We start from the raw sequence: 21,170 nt of genomic DNA, 5'->3' as shown, positions 1-21,170 counted from the left end.
TGGCAATCACTTGAGTCACATCTCAATCCATAGTTTTTTACCCACCATGCCACCTCAGTTAGGACCCAGCCATATACAAGTCATCCTTGACCCTGCTGCAGTCGGAACAGTCAGCATGAATTGCCAGGCCAAGTCCTCCCTGAACTGGAAAACAAGCAATCCAGGACCGGTTTTGTCCTTAAAATAACGTTGGATGGGATGCAGCCCTAAGTAATAACCAGTGGCTGAGACTAATTCAAGCATTCCATCCATTACTTTTTGTATACTTTAGTGTGTTGCTATAAGTGGAGTGGGTATTCCCAGAAGAGGGTTCCATGTACAATATGTCACTGCTACCAAGCTGTACCTGGCTGTGCAGAATAATGATGGATTGGGATGCGGCCCACGTAATTACTAGTGGCTGAGATTAATTCAAGCATTCCATCCATCACATTTTTGTATTCAGATTTTTGGCCATTAAACAAACGTGTCCCTTTTGCCAAATGCAAATTTACTACTGTGTAAGGTTTATTTGTCATCAGATGTTTCTTCAACATGGCTTTAGGGTTTGGGGTTGTTAGCTCTTAAATAAGCCAATAACTGCATATACCTACAATCAAAAGCATTTCTAGCCCACAACGATATGCACTCAGAGTCTCTGAATGAAAAAATCATATAAATACTTATTTAGTGTAACTTATTAGCTAGAAAGACACTACTGCTTGCCTGTAATTTCAGAGTCATGTTGTGTTTCAAGTCTGAATAGTAATCCCAGCCAAAGTAAGACACAAATTTCTTAGTTGCTGCATCCAACACTAAATATTCAGTACAAGAGAACAAAGAACCTCACTTAGAAACAAATTTACACTTCGATCACAAGGCTCCAGTTTGCTTGCGCCGCCCTGTGCCTCTTTAATGAGACCATGGTAGTGCTGTATTTACAATGTAGTGCACCATGGCGCTCGTTAGCACAGCTGCGTCAGAATTTCTGACGCAGTTGTGGTGCTTTGCCGACCTAGCGTCATAAATTTTGATACTGATCGAGCAAAGCTCAGGGAGGCTCATTCAAAACAGACAGGCGTCACTTTAACGCCTACCCTGAGCGCAGACATAGGGGGTTATTCTAACTTTGGAGGAGTGTTAATCCGTCCCAAAAGTGACGGTAAAGTGACGGATATACCACCAGCCGTATTACTTGTTCCATAGGATATAATGGACTCGTAATACGGCTGGTGGTAAATCCGTCACTTTTCCGTCACTTTTGGGACGGATTAACACCTCCTCCAAAGTTAGACTAACCCCCATAATGTGGTGCAAGGGTTTACAAACTGGTGCAATGGGTGGACTGTTCTGCGCTGCCGTAGCGTAAGAACAAATGACACTATGGCGGCACAAGGGGCTTGTAAATAGGTACAAGCAGCAATATATTTGAGATGAGCCTATGTTTCCTTTTACATTTTTTGACATAGTTTGAGACATCTCTGAAATATTAATTGCAAACATGACTTTCCAAATATTATCCTGCTGTGCATGTTTAGTTTAAGCATAATTGCTGCTCCGAGTATTGATCTCTGTTCAGAATGTATTATTCGTACTTAATACTTACACCATTTATTTTTTCCTTTGCAGTCGTGTCCCTACTGATGGCATCAAAAAAATTTGAGGGTACATGGGCTGAGCTCCAAGAAAAGTTAAGCTTATTCGTTGGTTACACAATAAATACAAATGTTATTGTGGTTGAAGCATACCCTAAATTCAGCGCTATGATTGCTGCATGCTAACTTGATACATTAAACTTAGCATGACACAGATGAGTGAGGCACCATATAAGTGTGCGTGCTCGAATTATGTATTTAAAGCACAGTTTTCCTTCTATGATGATTTATGGGTATTGCACTCAGGTTGTGCAGCTCTTTTGTTAAACATACCTAAGGCAAAACATGGTTTGATTCTATGGTGACTTTTTGAGATCATTCCGCATGCGGTGGCCACGGAAAGCAAAACATTTGAAAGTTTTTCCTATTTGCATGCTGGTGTCTTTCTCATATGCGTTTCTTCATCCACTTGCCCTGCCATACTTTTCCTATCAACCCTTTCATGCACACCTCACAAACATGTTCTGTCTACCTTTCATTGCATCCATATTACCCTTGGCACTTTAAGTCACCACTCTGATGTTCCCCACACTCAGATGTTCATGTACATACACTCATGTAGGTCTGCATTTCTGACTGCTCTGAACTCCCCTCAGAAGATTGAAGGGGTCTCTCCTCATTGTCTTTCAACTGCCCATTCAATCCTATGAATCATCTCGATTCGCTTTTTATTTTTAGGCTGTTGAACAAACACATTATCCAAGTCTACATGCAAAAGTTCAAACAAAATACTGCCAAAGTACATTAAACATGCAAAGCAATTCACCATATTTTTTTGTTTTGAGCTATCTCTCTTAGCATTTGGGGTAAATAAAACTATATGGTAGGTAAAATGGAGAGACTGAGCAGTCTGTGTGGTAATTCAGAATTATTTCAGGTCACACTGAATTCAGGTTTCAGTGTAGGAGAAAGGAGCAGTGTTTCATTCGAATCAAGGCTTTCTAGTCTTAATTCCACCTCATGCCTCCTTCTTCCACCACATCCTACCTGACATTTTAGCTTACTCTTGCAGTTTATTTTTCACCCATTCCTAATATTGCTCTTCCTCTTCCCTTTTCTGCCTTTCTTCCTCTTACCATGGGGCAAAGTCTGATGATGGAGAAAAATTCAGATCCCCAAAAATGAGTGCCGGTGACTGCCACCTGTATACAAATTAAGCACTGATGAGCAGGAGATCATACAAGGAATGTACCTATAATGTGCATCACAATAACTTAATCACACTGTATTCACCTACAATCCTGCAAGACATCCCTATTGACGATGATCCCTAACCACAGCTGACAGTACATTTGTGTGTGCCAGGTTTACGCTAGGGGTGTCTGGCCTGAGCTAGGGAGGGTCAGATCCGTGCCAGATTGTCAGAGACACCATCACTTCTACATGGGAGAAAAACACTCAAAAGCACTACCACGAGAGATGGTCAACAAATGATGACTAAGATTCAATATGAAACGGGTCAAACAAAATCTATGGTGGTTTGACATATCCAGTGTTATATAGGGCTCTATAAAAACAGTAGTATGCAACAGTATACATGCTTTTACAGATGTTTTATTCAGAGCCACACTCCCCGTCTCTTTTGTTTTTAAAGCCCTAAAGACTTTTTTGGTGCAAACAATATCACATTTGGTGATTAGATCTAGATTGCTATACATTTTAGGCTGACCAAGTTTAATAAACTGGTTTTAACATAATTTAACCATGAAATAGAGGCCACTCGATCCAAACCCAGGCAGTCTTTTAGAACCAACGGATGACAACTTTTCTCAGGGTGAAGCCAAACATAGCCAGAGGAGAAGCGGCCATGACTGTAAAGTATCCTCCAAAAACGAAAAAATCAAGTTCCTCATGAGTAACAAAAATGGAAGTACTCTGGCGAAGGCATAAAAGTCTTCTTAAAAATTTATTCTCAATTACTGAGAGAGCAGAAATATCCACATAGCCCTATATTTCACTCCCACAGGCAGCTCCTGGGACACACTTAGCACTGTGAATATCAATTAGTATCTTAATTGAGCTGTGCCCTAGCCTATTTGCATAATCAAAGACAGAAGCAATAATCCTAGTAAAAGTAATGCTTCTTGCAGAAACCAGAGAGGACCATGACAAAAAAGAATGAAACTGAACACTGGGATAAGGAAAAGATGAAACATGACTAATTATGTTGTCATGTACCATAAAGGTTCTTGACTTAGTAGTTCGAGGGTCTATCACCATGACATGAGATTTGGAACAGTTGGCCCTTAAATCAAGAGAAATAAAAGTAACAAAACAATTAAGCACATGATCCAGCCTCAAAGCAGTTCTAGAAATAAGGATGGTATTTCCTGCATAAAGCATCACCAGGATGGAATGATTGCCAATCCACTGCATGCTCATATCAACCTCGATCAATTCCTCCTGTAGTTTATTATAACAGAGAGTGAAAAGAAACAGAGCCCATATGCAGCCTTGTTGATTGCCCGCTTGAGAAAAAAGTCATCAGTGGATTCCCCCGCGACTCAAAATGAAAAGCAGCAGATATTAAAATGGGGGCCCCACATAAGGGAGACTAAATTCAATTCCACCCGTAGATGCACCATAATGTTAGAAGAAATCAACTGTATAGCCTTGCACACCTCATCATGCAAGAAAATAACAGGGACAACAGAGACAGCTAACAGAGAAAAATTACAAGATATAAAAGTGGAATTAGGCCCAGCATAGATAAGCTCAAAATGTTTGACCCAAAGCTCAGGAAGAATAGTAAAAAGTAAAGCTGGGTCAGCTGCAGGCTTAAAAATAGGTTGTTTGACAATATCCCAGAATAGGGAACTATCACGCAATTTACTGGGATGAAGCAGTTCATCCCATACCTCCTTCTGCAGAGTTTGTTTACAATCCTTTAATGCTGTTCAATACGAATAACGGCAGGAAGCAATCCTTAAACGATCCATAGGAACTGACTTCAAGGCATCCAAGAATAGACAATTTGCCTTGGAACAGTTTGCATCAAACAATTTGGAAGGATTAGAAGCCGTAGAGCTAGATTTAGAAGACATTTAATATTGTAGATATATATTTAGGAAATGAACTCAAAATATCCAAATCAGAAGAATCACTACTCAGACATAGCTCAATCTCAGGGTGACAGGCGTTAAACAACTCTAAAAGAAAAATGTCTGGTATTACCATTCTTCCAGTTAAGGCACCGACCCTAAGAACTAGAAACAACATTGCCCATAACACAGTGCATAGAGGAGCATTGCCCAAGGCCCAACAAAAAAAGGCTATGAGTGGATTGTGATCACTGAAAGGCACCAGACAAAGCCATAATATAACAAAAAATAAACAAAAGGTGAGGAAAAGGAGATATAGGCCCTCATTCTGACCTTGGCGGGCGGCGGAGGCCGCCCGCCAAAGTCCCGCCGTCAGGTTACCGTTCCGCGGTCGAAAGACCGCGGCGGTAATTCTGACTTTCCCGCTGGGCTGGCGGGCGGTCGCCTTCAGACCGCCAGCCAGCCCAGCGGGAAAGAGGCTTCCACGATGAAGCCGGCTCGGAATCGAGCCGGCGGAGTGGAAGCTGTGCGACGGGTGCAGTTGCACCCGTCGCGTATTTCACTGTCTGCGCAGCAGACAGTGAAATACATGTAGGGGCCCTCTTACGGGGGCCCCTGCAATGCCCATGCCAGTGGCATGGGCACTGCAGGGGCCCCCAGGGGCCCCGCGACCCCCCCTACCGCCATCCGGATCTCGGCGGTCCGACCGCCGGGATCTGGATGGCGGTAGGGGGGGTCGGAATCCCCGCGGCGGTGCAGCAAGCTGCGCCGCCGCGGAGGATTCAATGGGGCGGCGGTACACTGGCGGGACCCCGCCAGTGGTGCCGGTCCGACCGCGGCTTTACCGCCGCGGTCGGAATCCCCATTGGAGCACCGCCGGCCTGTCGGCGGTGCTCCCGCGGTCCTCCGCCCTGGCGGTCAAAGACCGCCAGGGTCAGAATGACCACCATAATCATTAACACTGGCTGCAGCTCTCCCAATAAAAGTGGTAACTACCACTCTCCCAATAAAAGTGGTAACTACCAAATCAGATCGGGTCGCAGTCATAACAGTAGAAGCAGTAACTAAACTATACTCAGCCAATAGCCGGTTCATAAAATTCCCCTCAGATGAATGCAAAAAATGTGCGACCTCCTGCAGGAGTCTCTAAACGCAGCATATTGCAACGAGCATCTTTGAATACAAGGATGCAAATTAAAATCACATGCTAAAATAATAAAACTGTTCCCTTGCAGGGATTTAGGTAAACTCCAAAATGCTTCTTAGAACCTGTCTTTGACCTTGACTACCTGTTTGCAGAAAAGCATTATAAAATTAACAGTTTACAGGAAAGATTAGAAAATGTCAGCAGAAGTGCAGCTAAATTAGGAGAGCTGGTAGGTAACACTTTAATAGGACAACCTATTGACAAGGACAGCAGAATCAGAAGGCCCCCTTTAGCCCTACCATGCAATAAAGGAGTGGCAGGATCAAAGTGCGAGGTCTAACCATCCAGATAGAAATTGGTATCAGTATCCCACGTTCCCCGTAGACAAATTATTTTAAATCTACGTAGTAAAGAAAAAAACTCCTCATTGCTTCTTGTTTAGTAAGGCTTGCAACATTCCAGCTCAAAAGAAGGACGACATTAGGAGAACTCAAACGCCCAACTGAATCAGTTTTGCAAGCAGGCAAGGTCTCAAGGGAGTGAGGTGGAAGTCAATCAGTTTCAGTCAGGGTACTTAAGGGGACAAATCTATTTGAAGTGAGTAAACTGCATTTCTGGGCAGGCCTAGAACTAACGTTTGAAGGAACGAAAGAGGGAACCTGACCCACAATAGACACAGAGTGAGGAGCAGAAGAAAACAATGGTTTATAAAAATAACCTAGGGGAAGAAGGCAGATTCCCACAGGTGGCCTCGTTCCAGCTGTAAGGTGTGACAAGAAGAAGCCAGCAATGTATCAAAATTGACAACGGCACAATCCCCATGAAAGGGATTAGATTGCAAATGTATCCATGGGACTTCTATTGACATTATAGTGGACTCGAACAAGCATCCGTCATACCCCAAAGGGCTATTTATCCAATGAACCTCCTTGTTCTTCAAACACATATAATCTTTCATGCTATTAGATCCCAGTAAGGGAACATTAGCAAGGACAATAACATAAAGGGTATCAGCAGGAGGCAAAATTAAACTATAAGGCACCAAGGCCTGGGAGAAAACACATCTTTCCTAGATGCCTCATGAGAACCAATACCATCTAAGAGAGAAGGTAGGGATGATGAACCAAGACCTTCTCTTGATGGTAGTAATTGTGGAATGGCATATGGTAAACAAGCCTGCACAAAGTTGAGGGGGTAGGCTTCACATCATGCAAACTCTCAGGCTGAAGCCCTTTCTTATAGCAAGAAACAGGATGGCACAGGGGCTCCCACTGGGAGGAGGGGGGCGACAAGTGGCAAATGCCTCTTTCTGCTAATAGCTTAGTTCACATTCTCTGTTGCAGAAACGTTATAAGGGGATTTCCTTTGAGCAAATTCTAGAAGGCCCCCAAGAGCTAAGTAATAGAGTCCTCGATCTTGGAAAGTCAGAATTCACAAGAAGTAAAAGTGGAAACAACCAAGGATTCAAGTTTTACCAACATTTTGTTTAAAAGTCCTTCCATAACGCTTTGGAACTCTCCTCATGTAATAGAAAACCATGGGAGCACGGGGGGCAGATTTACTTTTTGACAGAGACAAAGAGCCCCTGGTATAGTGTTCACCATTTCCGGGTGAACCCAAAAGTACGCTCCTGGACAGGGGCGGTTAAGGTGGCAGCCCCTCACCATGTCTGGCTAATGGTGGGGGCAGCGTCACGTGGACAGAGGAAATAAAGGGAGTCAGAACGGCGGGAGCTGGGTGAATTGTTGCGTATGCTGAGACTGAGGAACAAGACAAAATAAAGTTAATGATCTTACCTCACCTCAGTCTCAGCGTGTCATTAGAGTGCCTCGCCGACTCTACACCAGGGAAGGCGCTCTTTCTTACCCCCGGCCTTAGGGGCTTACGTAAAACCACAAGAGGAAAGCCACCCCCAGTCATACTAGAATTATCATGGGCATCTGCAAGAGGTAAATCCTGCATGCGGGTAGAAAGAGGGGAGCAAATTGAAGGGTGTGTGGTAACAGTTGGGACGGCAGGATCCACTGCATTAGAATTAATACCAGCCACTTCCTCAGAGAGACTAATCATCTGAGCACCAAGCCCAAGTTCCACCGCCACAGCAAGTGATAGCCCCTACCACCGAGGTCAAAAACGACATACTAATTTGGGCATTATGCGGCCGCTTGCCATCCCACATAGCCAAATTAAATTCGCGCTCACCCATGCTCAAGTTGAAGAAATCATTACAGAAAATTCCAACACAGTGAGCCAAGAGAACGGGCCCTGTTCGGTCCCCCGGTACTTCAAGCGCGTATAAGCGCGATGTTTATAGGCCCTCCTGGGCTCTGCGGCACTTTCTTGGGGGCTTTGAGTCCCCCCTTGGCAAATGCAGCAAAATGACCGTCACCTACATTTCATTCAGGTTCTTTGTCTGACAGTGAATCTCATGTGGCAGTCCTAGCAATGCGCCATTGATCCAACCCACGATCGACATCCCGAGTGTCTTCTTTCCTTATGTCATTTTTATTCCATAAAGGAAGCAACTCGGCACATGCATATACCTCAATAAACTGTTCGTTTGTATTTAGCAATAGAATTCTATTACAAGAGCAAACTGATTTATTTTTCACTGGCAGTAGGCACAACATTTACATAGATTTAGGCAGTCGCTCTGTTAGGTAATAAAGACCTTGCCAAAGTCATTATGAATAGGGGGCGGGGGGGGGGGGGGGGGGGAGGGCATATCTGGAATGTCTACATTTTTTAAAATTTGTAATTGTTTATAGATTTTGAGTTCACACCATCTCATAAATGGGTAATTTAGTTATTCATGCATACGGCTTATATAAACCAAAAATTATCTATTAATGAACAAAAATAAAGGTAATATTTTATTACTATGTTGAGGCACTACTAAAATTTAATTGCGGCTTTGCGTTTTTATTACCGTAATCTGCAGATTTACAATCTTCAAACACCCTATCACAACAGAAGGGAAACTGGATAGCGTGTTTATTGATAAGCAATTGATAATGGATTGAACATTGTTATTTCTTAACTCAGTTTAAACCGTGTGCGTCAGAGACATGGCCTTCTTCCCAGGGCTCGTTGGGACTATCTGATAACCAGTGACGTTCGTCTTAATGCCCAGCTGGGTAAACATAGGAACAGTAAAAGAGCTCTCTCTTCGCCCTTTCTTCCAAGGTAGGCCCTGCTATTTTTACCACAATTTATCAACGCATGAATTTTAAAACTGTTGAAAACGTATCAAAAGTAAAGCTCTCTCTTCGCCCTTTCTTCCAAGGTAGGCCCTGCTATTTTTACCACAATTTATCAACGCATGAATTTTAAAACTGTTGAAAACGTATCAAAAGTACAGTTCAATGCAATAAACTAAACCCATACTGCAAAGGACACTCGTAGGTTCTTGATAAATTGAGATCAGGTGATTAGATGACACCAAGATAGAGGTGTTGCCCTGATCTTTAAGTGTAAAAAAAGACGTCCCTAAAAGTATCATTTAAAGGAGGACAGAAATCAGTATCACCCAAAAAAGATGAATGTCTTGTGCACCCTCCTCTCTGCCCCCCCCCCCGCCCACCCACACCTGATTAAGACACGGCCTGCATGTGGTATTTCTGCTGTCAGATATACAGCAGGTTCTTCTAACATGAGTGTTGACAGAACCAGTCTTGGTACAGGTCACAAAGAAGGGATAGCCCATTATAATAATATCTCATCTGACTCTATTTTCCACCAGAGAACATTCTGACTTAAACTGCATTCTAAACCATAGTTGTCCCTGGCGGAAAAAAATGCCTAGAATGACTCCCACGCATAGGAGAACTCTCCCAGCATGAAGGGACATTAGTTATGATAAACTGGAAGATGGCACCCTATTTGGGGAAGGGACTATTTTTAAGAATAAAATAGCGTGACTGACCACAAGTCCAACTAGACTGCATGGTTAAGGTTCCCCCCAAAGTTTCTATCCACGTTTAATATGGATATCTTTCACTGGGTAGTATAGCCATGGCTTCAGTGGCAGAGGTGTGTTTCTGCCACAAATGCGTTTTGGTGCGCATTTTCTGTTTAAATGAGACTATAAGTCTTTCCCTCAGTTTTTCAAAGCCAATGTAGGCTGAACATATTTGTGAAATTGCAGTCAAAGTTAATTTCTGTCTGGTGTTAGAGGCAGGACCCACCTGTCTGCCTAGAGCCCCGCCCTTAATTCATTTTCTGTCCATGTTCCAACTCTATTTAATGCAGCCGAAGCATTTCTTCTGACTCAGAGAGGTTGCAATAGCAATCTTCCTCCCTGTAGGCATGCAACGTTTTCACTCCAATATCTGCTGGTGGGTCTGGTGGGACTTTGTACTTTCTTATAACTTTACATTTCCATCTTCAGCAGCAATTCCAAACGAAAAAAAACATCTTATTGCAGCTTTCAGAGATCTGGCAGAGATCTCTCATGTAACAAGTTGTGAATCTATGTAATTCGCAAAATGTCTTATGCACTATAACAGGGTGTCTGACATTTGTCCATAAGCCTCGTGTCCATGCTGGATTTTCAGAATAACCAACTTATTTATACATGATTGCCACTGAAATTAATTCTATGCAAATGTGTCTTATATGGATAATTTTTTTTTCATGGCACTCGCCTTTCCTCCTGGACTTAGGTTGGGCGGTATTCTGCCAGAATATCGACTACAGAATATCATGGGACCACAATATTGAGGCTTAAAAATAGACTACCAAAATATATTCAATGCAAGTGTATATATTTATTATTCTTAAGGCCACATCTATGCAACTTTTCATACATTTTCGTCGATGTGGCGATAAGAATAGTACATCTATACCTACCTGTGTTCATCCATCTGCACAATATTTTGCTCCTTTAGGTAGTCCTCCATACTTTGGCCCTCGATACTTTGCCCCACAGTACTTTTGTCTTCGATATTTTGACATGAAACCATGTTGGCAGCATTACATTACAGCTTTTACCCAACACCATTGCACAAACCTTACTGTAACAATTTGTCAAACATCGCTGTGCATTTGTCCCATAATATCGCAATATGAATTTTGAATTCTGAATAACTAATGATTATACTTTTATTTGGCTCTCTGAATTCTGCTCCAGTCTTCCAGATGGCGCCGATAAAGGATCCTTTCATCCAAGAAGAGGCAAAAAAGGACATTTTTCTCTATTTGATGAGTTAAGTAGTAGGTGAGCAAATTCAAACTGTAAAACTCTATGCCTTGGCCAATAACAACAGATATCAAAATAACAAATATCATAATTTACATTTTGCACGAATAACACAGCGTAATAAGCCTCAAACAAGCATAAAAAGACTGCAAAGAGTTAGCAGGAGGTATATTCACCTCACAGGTTTTTAGGAGTTAGGAAGGCAGGTAAGCACCTTGGGTGTTTGCTGCAGAGATCTACCTATCAACTGAACAGAGTAAATCCTGTTAAGCCATATTTATAGTTTCATGGTGAATACTGAAGCACCATGGAGTTTGGTAATATCAACATCTACGACCAGAATATATACATTTTTACGCTGTAAGGGTGGATGTTGTTTCTATTCCCTTGATACATACAAAGATTTTTATTCTTTAAAGTGGATTACGAATAACAAATTGGCTTACACCCACCTATCAAAACATCACCTTCTCTCAGTGTTCTTTCTAACATCTGACTCTTCATTCTTTCAGTTGATCTAACCCCATTCACCCCCTTCCTAAAGAGAATGTAAAAAAACGTTCTTCTATGAGCAGTTGTGACTTAGGGACTACTCTGTCTGTTCTGTGGTCAAACTTCTCTGATGTCCCTGGGGACTAAGGGCCATAGGAAAAATGGCTACATGTCCGCCTACCCCATTTGGATGGAAATGAAGTCATTTAAACTTTTTTTTACCAACAGGGATAACCTGGCGGTAAGAAACAGTAAAATCGTTGTAATGCCCCCACCCACCCCCACCATGGGAGAACACTCCCATGATGAGGGGAGCATTATATTTTTTCTTATCAAAAAGAAAACCCTGTTTTAGGATTTTCTTTTTGAAAAGAAATAAAGGACTACTCTGCGCTACTGGGCTGTGTCCTTCTGCCGCAGGCCCATGGCACAGAGCAATATGCACGTTCCTGGCAATAGTTTTATAAATGAACACCCCCTTGACTTGGGGGCTTCCTGGGGGCCCACGCACCTGGCATGGGCAATGCTGGGGACCCCATACACAGCCCCGTCGCACATTCCATTACCCGAATTACGGACAGTGAAATGCGCGACGGGTGCTGCTTCACCCACCACACCCCACATTGCCGCCGGCTCCATTAGGAGCCGCCTTCAATGTAAATGCCCTGTTCACCGCAGGGCCGGTGGGGTCATGACCGCACTAGCGGTCTTCCGGCTGATGAGTTTGCCAAACACAAAATGAGGGCCATAGAGTATTGATGATGATCTGTTTTAGTGTTGAAATAGGAAGCTAATGTAAAAACTGAAGCAAAGGTGCAGCCTTAGAAAATATAGGTGTTTGAAGAAACAGACCGGCTGTAGCACTTTGAATAAGTTGAAATTCAGGAATGGGGGAGATGAAAAGACCAACATATAGTGAATTACAATAGCTCGATCTACTCAGAGGTGGAACTACCATATTCCCAATAGCAAGAAGAAGGGGAGTTATTTTTCTCAAGACTTTAAGCATGAAAAAACATGATTGCATAAGTTTAGAGGTATGAGCTCTAAACAAGAGATTAGGATCGAGACTCACTCGCAAATTGTGAGCAGATGGGACTGGAGTAGGGCACACATCAAAAGAAGTAGGCCCAGCTATCTGGTTTGCCAACAAATCAGAATTTCTGTCTGTATTTTAACTTAGAGAATATGAAGTGAATTGTAATACAGTTTTGGCATTGTGTCTGCACAACATTAAAAAGACCTTTAAGTTTAAAGGAAATTTGTACGTCGTCATTTTAGGTGAAAAAAGACAGACCAAAGATGCAATAACATCTGTGAGAATGACAACACAGTGGTTAAAAATGGTGGGGCTAAGGGATGATCCCTGGAAAACATCACACACAATAGGTTTAAAAGGGGGTTGAAACAGCTTGAGTATGGCAACTCAGGAGCCATTTGAGCACAGTTACCCATTCACCAGCAAATCTTATTCTGGTTAGTAAAACAATCATAGCAGACTGTGTCGAACACAGCAGAGAGGTCAAAGAGAATGAGGGCAACACTGCCACCCTACCCCAAGATGAACCTGATGTAATTATTGGCTGTGGCCAACACAGGCTCCATACTAAGTCTTGGCCAAAAGCTGGATTGGAAAGAATTGGGCACGTTGTGAGATTCCAGAAAGTTGTAAATTAATGCATTGTTTTTTTAACTTGACCAAGTGTGCTATTAGAGAAATAAGACAATAGTTCAATGGTTGAGGGAGATCTAATGTAGCCTTCTTTAGAAGTGGGGTTATAGTAGAATTCTTCCAAGTGTCTGGTCTAGACCCGACTCCATAGATGTAGAGCATATAGAATGAATACTTGACATTAGAGATGGAACAAAAGTGTTTCCCACTTTGGGAGGAATAACATAAAGTGGGGAACAAGAGTTCATCGAGGTGAACTGGACCCTGACCTCATTCTGTGATACCTAATCAAAAGTGGTCCATTTTAAAGGTACATCACAATAATACTCAAACTGAAGAGAAGGCGGGTGTAGAGATTGATTGATCAAGTTAAATATTCTATTCTGAAAAAATCAGAGAGGGCAGAACCAGACATAGGATTAGGAGATGTAATATAGAAAGTGCCTCAGGATAAGCTGAACATCTATACACTGAGAAAATCTCCTTGGAAGGGTTATGTGATTTAGTACTCAGAGTATGATAGTATTGAGATCTAGACTCAGTGATAAGTGATTTATTGCTACACAAGGCTTGCTTGTGTTTTAGTCTAGATAAGGGACATTAGCTATTTCATGGAATCATAAACATTGGTAAAGTGAGTAGTATAAACTAAAAACTAATTACGTGATAAGGTGAAGGATATATGAGATGCTCTTTCTTAGGGGTATTTAGTACTAAAAACAAGCTCTTATTACCTGTCATATGCCTCAACCGAACGTGCTAAATCCTGGGGGTAGAACACATTATCAAGAGGGTGCCCTCCTGAGAGTATAGAGCAATATGTGTTAAGTTGAAAACTATGATAAGTTGTTACAATTGTTCCAGGCTGAGGAAGGGTATGCAGGAATGTTAAATACTCCATTTGTGATCCACCTGAAAAACAGGATCGGCTTTATTCATCACAGAAGGTTTAGAGTCTGTCCAGGATTCAGAAAACATATTTGAGGCATCAGAGATATAGTAAGGAAGATTTAAATTAAGTGGGCCCAGCAACCTTAGTGGGGCACTGCGCAGCTTAAAAATGTGCTTGTGCCTTACTCCAGTGGCTTCACAAGAAGGATCCTAGGTCCTAGGCCCGGCCGAGATGTCGATCAGCACAGATGGGATTGCCTTTCGTATTTCTTCTGTCACCCCAGAATCAGGTTTTGGGAAACAAGGTGTCTAAAGATTAACCAAAACCTTTGCTAAAAGATGCTTCAAGATTAGAAGCATTATTTTGTTGTTTTTTTACCTAGTGATTTTGAGAACGACATCTCATTAATTTCACAAACAATGACTTTTGTTGAAAACTATCTTCTAGATTAGAGGCAAAATGTAGAAGGATGTCCTGATCTTGTTCAAGTCCCGATCCTTCTAGGGTCCCTCCTTTAACCAAAAGGCAGCAATTGCTGATTTAGTCCAATTAAAAAAGGACATTTGCAAATCAAACTAAAATATATTTTGTCAAAAGCCTACTTAAGTATTTATGATTGACACAGACTGCATGCTAAAGACAACTAACAAGTGCTGTCATGCAATTGTGCACTGCTGTGTGGCTTAAATTACCCACTTTTGCAGGTTTCTTCTAAATAACCTATATAAAGGTTTTTTTTCTAAACTTCTCTATCAATTTATGGAAATATTTAATGGAACGCCCGGAAATACTTCATTATCACGGACTGTGGTTTGTAGAGCATAAATTGTGATTGTGATTATTACCAGCACAGTGATTAAAAATAGGATATGGACATACAGATCTTAAGAATTTAGAATAGGAAATATCTTCTTCATGCATCCAAGTCCCAGAAAACAGTAAACTGATCCACTTGGTGTATGAAAGTTTGTACTAACATGTTACAATGATATAAATACTGAGGTCAATTTCTTAACATTTCCAACAGCAAATTAAAACGAAGGGACAGTGATCCTGCTTTCTATAAAAACAGCTTCCTGGAACTTAAACCTTACCGTGGAAGGACAGAACATGAAAAGGTAAGATAATATTTGCACAATATGTTGTTGGATCGATGGAACTACATCTTATTATATTGTTTTTAGATTTTTCAACTTCAGCATTACAATGAAACAGAACAAGTACATTCAGGACATCCAGCAACGGAAGGGTCACTATACTCAAACAAGTTTGTTACATAGCATTTATACAGATAAGCTTACCTCAGCATTATCAAATTAAGCACAACCAGAATATTGTTTCCTGAGGCTTCAACCTTTCTCATATTTCATCAGGCTCTCTTCCTTCATAAAGCTAAAGTTCTGCCACTTTGCACCAGTCCATGCTGTCATTGTACCCACCAACCATTGGGTGTCTACACTCTTCCACATTTTTTGCATTATCATTTCTCCCGACAATCAATCTCATATCACTGAACAATGTGACATAATGAGAGGGTGTGCTTTGATTCCATATACAAGCAGCATGAATTTCACCTCTTCCAACATAGGGATGTCTACAACTCTATCCAAATGTCCCTCAATGAAAACATGAAACAATTTTTGTTGACAGATTTTCCTTGTAGATCGAGGCTTTATATGCTAGCAAAGATCCACAAAAATGCCACTGATTCTCTTTTCAGATCAATTGTGTTGGGTTGTAGTTCTTTACATGAGCCATTAGGGAAGTACTCGGATACACTTTTACAACTGTTGGTCCAAAGTTGGAAATCATATAGCCAAGACACAACCTATTTCTTGAGATGCTTGTATCAGCTTTCAGTCACAGAATCGGATTCATGGTGGCTGTGCACCATAGATGTCACTGAGTTGTACACCTCTATGCCACAAAAAGAGGGAATGGAGGCTGTAAAATGAGCTTTATTACAGCAACCGGATATTCGTGCTAACAAGAGTTTTCTTTTGGAATAATTGCATCTTTGCCTGTACTACAGTTATTTCCCTTGGGGAGGTAAATTTTATTTACAAAAGAATGGCTCTTCGATGGCCTTTTTGGGAGCCCCCAGCTATGCTGATCTCTTTATGACTAATTTTGAGGATCTACATATCTACTCCTCTCAGGATTGGTGGGAAAATCTAATAACTTATCTCAGATAAGATGACAAGATTTTTTTGATTTGGAAGGGTTCGAAAGCCATGCTGGAGCACAATATCTCAGAACTCAGTCAGAAGAATCGCAGAATACAATTCACTCATTCAATCAGAAATCACAGCATTACTTACTTGGATGTTCAAGTGGATTCACAAGAGTACACAGAAAACCTATAAACAGGAATAATTCACCACTTTTTATAAGTTTCCATCCTCCGTCATTTAAGCAATACTTACCTTTGTTACAATTCTTACACGTCAAAAGGATCACCACATACAAGGACATATGTACTAAGACCATGGCTGTATATAAAACACAGTATCCCAGAGAGGTTATCCTGAACATCTACTGAGTTCTGCGGAGCAGAGAGTACAAGAGATGGATTGGTTAGACCTGCTACAACAGAAGAACTCTGAGAAACCTACACAACATTTATTCACATCTAAATTTTCAACTACATCCTTTGCTATCAAACAAATTATCAATTTACAAAGGGAACTACTGCAATCTAAACAATATTTCAGAGGTCTTTTTCAACATAAACCTATCTTTGCATAGCAACGTCAACACAATAAACTTAGACATATCTCAGATTACAACACCAATTGTGTGATATAAGTCATCAAGTTTCAGTGTTGTCTTATCTATGTGGGGAACACGGAGAGAAAGATAAAGGTATGAATAACAGAACATAAGAGTATGGCTAGGAACAAGAACAGGAAGTCCTGTTTAGTGGCACATTGGTTGGATCATGACCATAACATTGCACAGCTACGTTTTGTAATCCTGGAAGTCATTAATTGTAATCCTGAGGTTAATACACAAACATTTTTGTCACAAAGGGAAAGGTTTTGGATAAAGCAACTCAATACACTTATACTTCACAGTATGAAAGATAAACTAGAGATGGCATGTTTTTTGTAAGGCATGTCAGCAACACTTATAATATCAACTCAGGTAAGGGAGTCATGATGTTATCCCCTAAGAATATCACATCTCAGGCTAGTAGAAATAGTACTTTTATATGTTCGCAAAATAATCAGCAAGTGATTCCTTAGAATATCCTAGTATGATTCGGGTTGCCCAATGAACATTATTTTCATACCCGCATGTTTACCGCGAGGTTTAATTTCTTGTTATTTGTGCACATTGCAATCATTGTTTTAATATATGTTTTGTGAACTTTTTTATGATGTAACTCTGTCTTTCCACGTTTTGTCTGAGCAAACTTTTTTGTTTACTTAGTTTTATTTTGTTTTTTCTCATCTTCGCCTGACATTACGAGAAAGCTCCAGATTTATGCAAGAATATTGTTTGCATTGTGTTTGCAAGCGGTTATTGGTTGTTGTCACAGTTTCACAGTGCACACAGTTTGGTAATTACAGAGGGTTTGTCTGTATCTCTTCACCGCGTCTATTGGTAAGCGCACATTCATTTACCCAAAGCGTTGATTTAAAATTCACTAATTAATTGAGGCTCACTTTTTCCAGTTTATTGCCGGTGCTGGTTTACACGACAATGACTGCGTCCTCCTGACAGGTAATAGATGTTAATTTATAGTGTGATGATTGCCTCTGCTTAATTGGGAAACATCACTTACAACGCGGTGAATGCAACGAAATGCACTTACCACGATGCATTTACAACGCATATGCTATACCACGCATGCCTTTACCACAAATGTACCTTTACCACACATACCTTTACAACAGATTTCGTTGTAAAGGCATGAATGGTAAAGTATATGCGTGGTAAAGGTTTTAAAGTTAAGTACAGGTAGGTATTAAGTGGGTTGAGTGATATATTGTGTTTAGGGTGTGTAACAGTTGTTGGTGGTAATTGCATTTTTAAGTGTTAGGGTGGGTATGGGTTTTAGGGTGGTAAGGACATTTTTAGGTTTTAGGGTGGGCATGGGATTTGGGGTGGTAAGGGCATTTTTAGGTTTTAGGGTGGGTATGGTTTTTTGGGTGGTAAGTGAATTTTTAGGTTTTACGATGGGTATGGGTTTTTGGGGTGGAAAGGGCATTTTTAGGTTTTAGGGTGGGTATAGGTTTTTGGGTGGTAAGGGCATTTGTAGGTTTTAGGGTGGGTATGGGATTTTGGGTGGGAAGGGCATTTTTAGGTTTTAGGGTGGGTATGGGTTTGTGGGAGGTAAGGACATTTTTAGGTTTTAGGGTGGGGATGGGTTTTGGGGTGGTAAGGGCATTTTTAGGTTTTAGGGTGGGCATGGGTTTTGGGGTGGTAAGGGCATTTTTAAGTTTCGGGTGGGCATGGGTTTTGGAGTGGTAAGGGCATTTTTAGGTTTTAGGGTGGGTACGGGGTTTTGGGGTGGTAAGGGCATTTTTAGGGTGGGTATGGGTTTTGGGGTGGTAAGGGCATTTTTAGGTTTTAGGGTGGGCATGGGTTTTTGGGTGGTATGGTTATTTTTAGGTTTTAGGGTGGATATGGGGTTTTGGGGTGGTAAGGGCATTTTTAGGGTGGGTTTGGGATTTGTGGTCGTAAGGGGTGTTTAGGTTTTAGGGTGTGTATGGGTTTTGGGGTGGTAAGGTAATTTTTAGGGTTTAGGGGTTTAGGGTAGGTCGGGTTTTTGGGTGGAAAGGTGGGTTTGTTATTTATTTATATATATATATATATATATATATATATATATATATATATATATATATATATACATATATATGTTTATATATATACACACAAACATATATATGCGTGTGTGTGTGTATATGTATATATATATATATATGTATATATATATATATATATGTATATATATAAATATATATATATATATATATATATATATATATATATATATATATATATATATATATATATATATATATATAAAATGTATGTTATACTTACCTCTAATTTTTACCATGCATATGCCTTTACCAACTATGTCTTACTATGAAATTTTTGTGGTAAAGACATGCGTGGTAAAAGCATATGCATTATAAAAACATTTTGTGATAAGTGCATGCGTGGTAATCAAAATGCATTGTACTTACCGCGTTGTAAAGGCATGCATTGTAAGTGCATGCGTTGTTTCATGATACATCCCAGCGCTAGCCGTTCTAAAGTTTGCCGGTCATGTATCAAGTATGAACACTGGGATCAGCATTGTGCATCAGACAAACCTGTATCACACTGCAAGCGTTCACAGTATTCAATTTTAGTACCATGCGCACAGAGGAGCACATGGTTTTACTTTATTTATTTTGGTTTCTTTTCGGATACACAGCAACCAAGCCTAACGTTTTGCTCTTTAGGTTGCCGCTACAGCATCACCCGTTCACTCACTTTTGAGGAGTGTTAGACTTTTCATTCTTGGCGTGGTCTTCCTCAACTTTTTGCCTCTGTTTCCCAGGTTGTTGATGTGTGCTGGACTCTGTTTTTGCTACTCTGGGCACTTTACCACTGCTAACCAGTGCTAAAGTGCAAGTGCTCCTATACAAAATGTGTATGTAATTGGCTTATCCATGATTGGCATATTTGATTTACTAGTAAGTCCCTAGTACAGTGCACTAAAGGTGCCCAGGGCCTGTAAATCAAAGGCTACTAATGGCCCTGCAGCACTGGTTGTGCCACACACCTAAGTAGCTCTGTAATCATGTCTCAGACCTGCCACTGCAGTGTCTGTGTGTGCCGTTTTAATTCTAAATTCGACTTGGCAAGTGTACCCACTTGCCAGGCCCAAACCTTCCCTTTTCTTACATGTAAGACACCCCTAAGGTGGGCCCTAGGTAGCTCAAATGGCAGCGTGCAGTGTATGGTTAAGGTGGGACATATAGTAATGTGTTTTATATGTCCTGACAGTGAAATATTGCTAAATTCATTTTTCACTGTTGGTAGGCCTGTCCCTCTCATAGGTTAACATGGGGGCTACCTTTAAATCTGATTAAAGTGTAGATTCCCTTTGGGAGCGGATAGATATGAGGAATGGGCAATCACACCTGAAAGGGCTGTGCCTGCCCTTACACAATGCAGTCTCCAACCCCCTGGTGTGTGTCTGGGGCCTGGCCTGGGCAAGGCAGGATTTCACAAACAAGAGAGACTTTGCTTTGAAATAAGCCTACTTCAAAGGGAAAAATGGGTATAAGAAGGGCACCCAAAACTACAGAATTTAGAACACTTTTGGAAACCAAGAGGAACCTCTGCCTGGAGAAGAGCTGAAGGGCTGAGGAAGAAGAGTTGCCCTGCCTGTCACGACTCACGTGCTGCTTGCGCCTGGAATTTGCAGATCTGGTGGCGTGAATCTTCAATGTTCGGCTTTGGCCCAAAAAGGGGCGACTCTTTCTGGTAGCCACGGTGCTGTAGGTAATGGAGACACCAAGAACAGACCGTGCCCTTCAGAAAGTAGCGCCAGAGGGAAAAAAACCCTTAAAAAGGGGAAAAAACCTCCAAACAGGAAGACTCCTGGAGAAAAACAAGAACAAACAAACAGGAATCCAAAAGGAGCAAAAATCAGAAAACACAGAATGCTGAATCCAAAACCAAAAGGCAAGGAAATCAGGAGCGAAGACACTAACTGAGCAGAAAGTGTTGCAGCGCAAAGAAAGAGGAAAAACACAGCCCTTATCTACCAAAAAACAGGAAGTAAAAGGACACCATCTTAGATAGGGAAACAATACATAGAACAGAATAGTAGAGGAACCATAGAGAATAGGGAACAAGGAATGCTGGGAAAGCACAGGAATCTGGGAAGGAGGAAAAAACATAAAGAAAGGCACACAACAGACTGCAAAAAAGAAGAAGGACAAAGAAACGAAGAAAAACAGGTAAGAGGGTTCAGAGACCCCTGGGACAGTGAAAGGCAGAAGGAAGAACGAGGCCCCAAGCAAATCTGGGGCCTCGAAACGCGCAGGAAAGGCTGGGGGCGCGCCGCGTCTTAATAAC

At 41.3% G+C, this 21,170-nt stretch overlaps 1 protein-coding gene across 2 annotated transcripts in view; it reads left to right on the top strand.

Annotated features, from left to right (window-relative positions):
* LOC138283370 (uncharacterized) overlaps positions 1 to 21,170 on the top strand; it is a 188,590-nt gene that overhangs the window by 22,851 nt on the left and 144,569 nt on the right. For both annotated transcript variants that reach the window (XM_069221353.1, XM_069221355.1), the window contains 4 exons: positions 1,609 to 1,669; positions 8,868 to 9,008; positions 10,954 to 11,040; positions 15,106 to 15,196. In XM_069221353.1, the coding sequence (XP_069077454.1) occupies positions 1,609 to 1,669; positions 8,868 to 9,008; positions 10,954 to 11,040; positions 15,106 to 15,196 (380 nt within the window). The remainder of the gene's footprint in view (positions 1 to 1,608; positions 1,670 to 8,867; positions 9,009 to 10,953; positions 11,041 to 15,105; positions 15,197 to 21,170) is intronic.

This window comes from Pleurodeles waltl, chromosome 3_1 (assembly GCF_031143425.1).
Source record: "Pleurodeles waltl isolate 20211129_DDA chromosome 3_1, aPleWal1.hap1.20221129, whole genome shotgun sequence".
NCBI classification, from domain to species: Eukaryota; Metazoa; Chordata; class Amphibia; order Caudata; family Salamandridae; genus Pleurodeles; species Pleurodeles waltl.
Note: the sequence above shows the minus strand (reverse complement) of the source record. Positions and strands in the feature narration are given on the sequence as shown.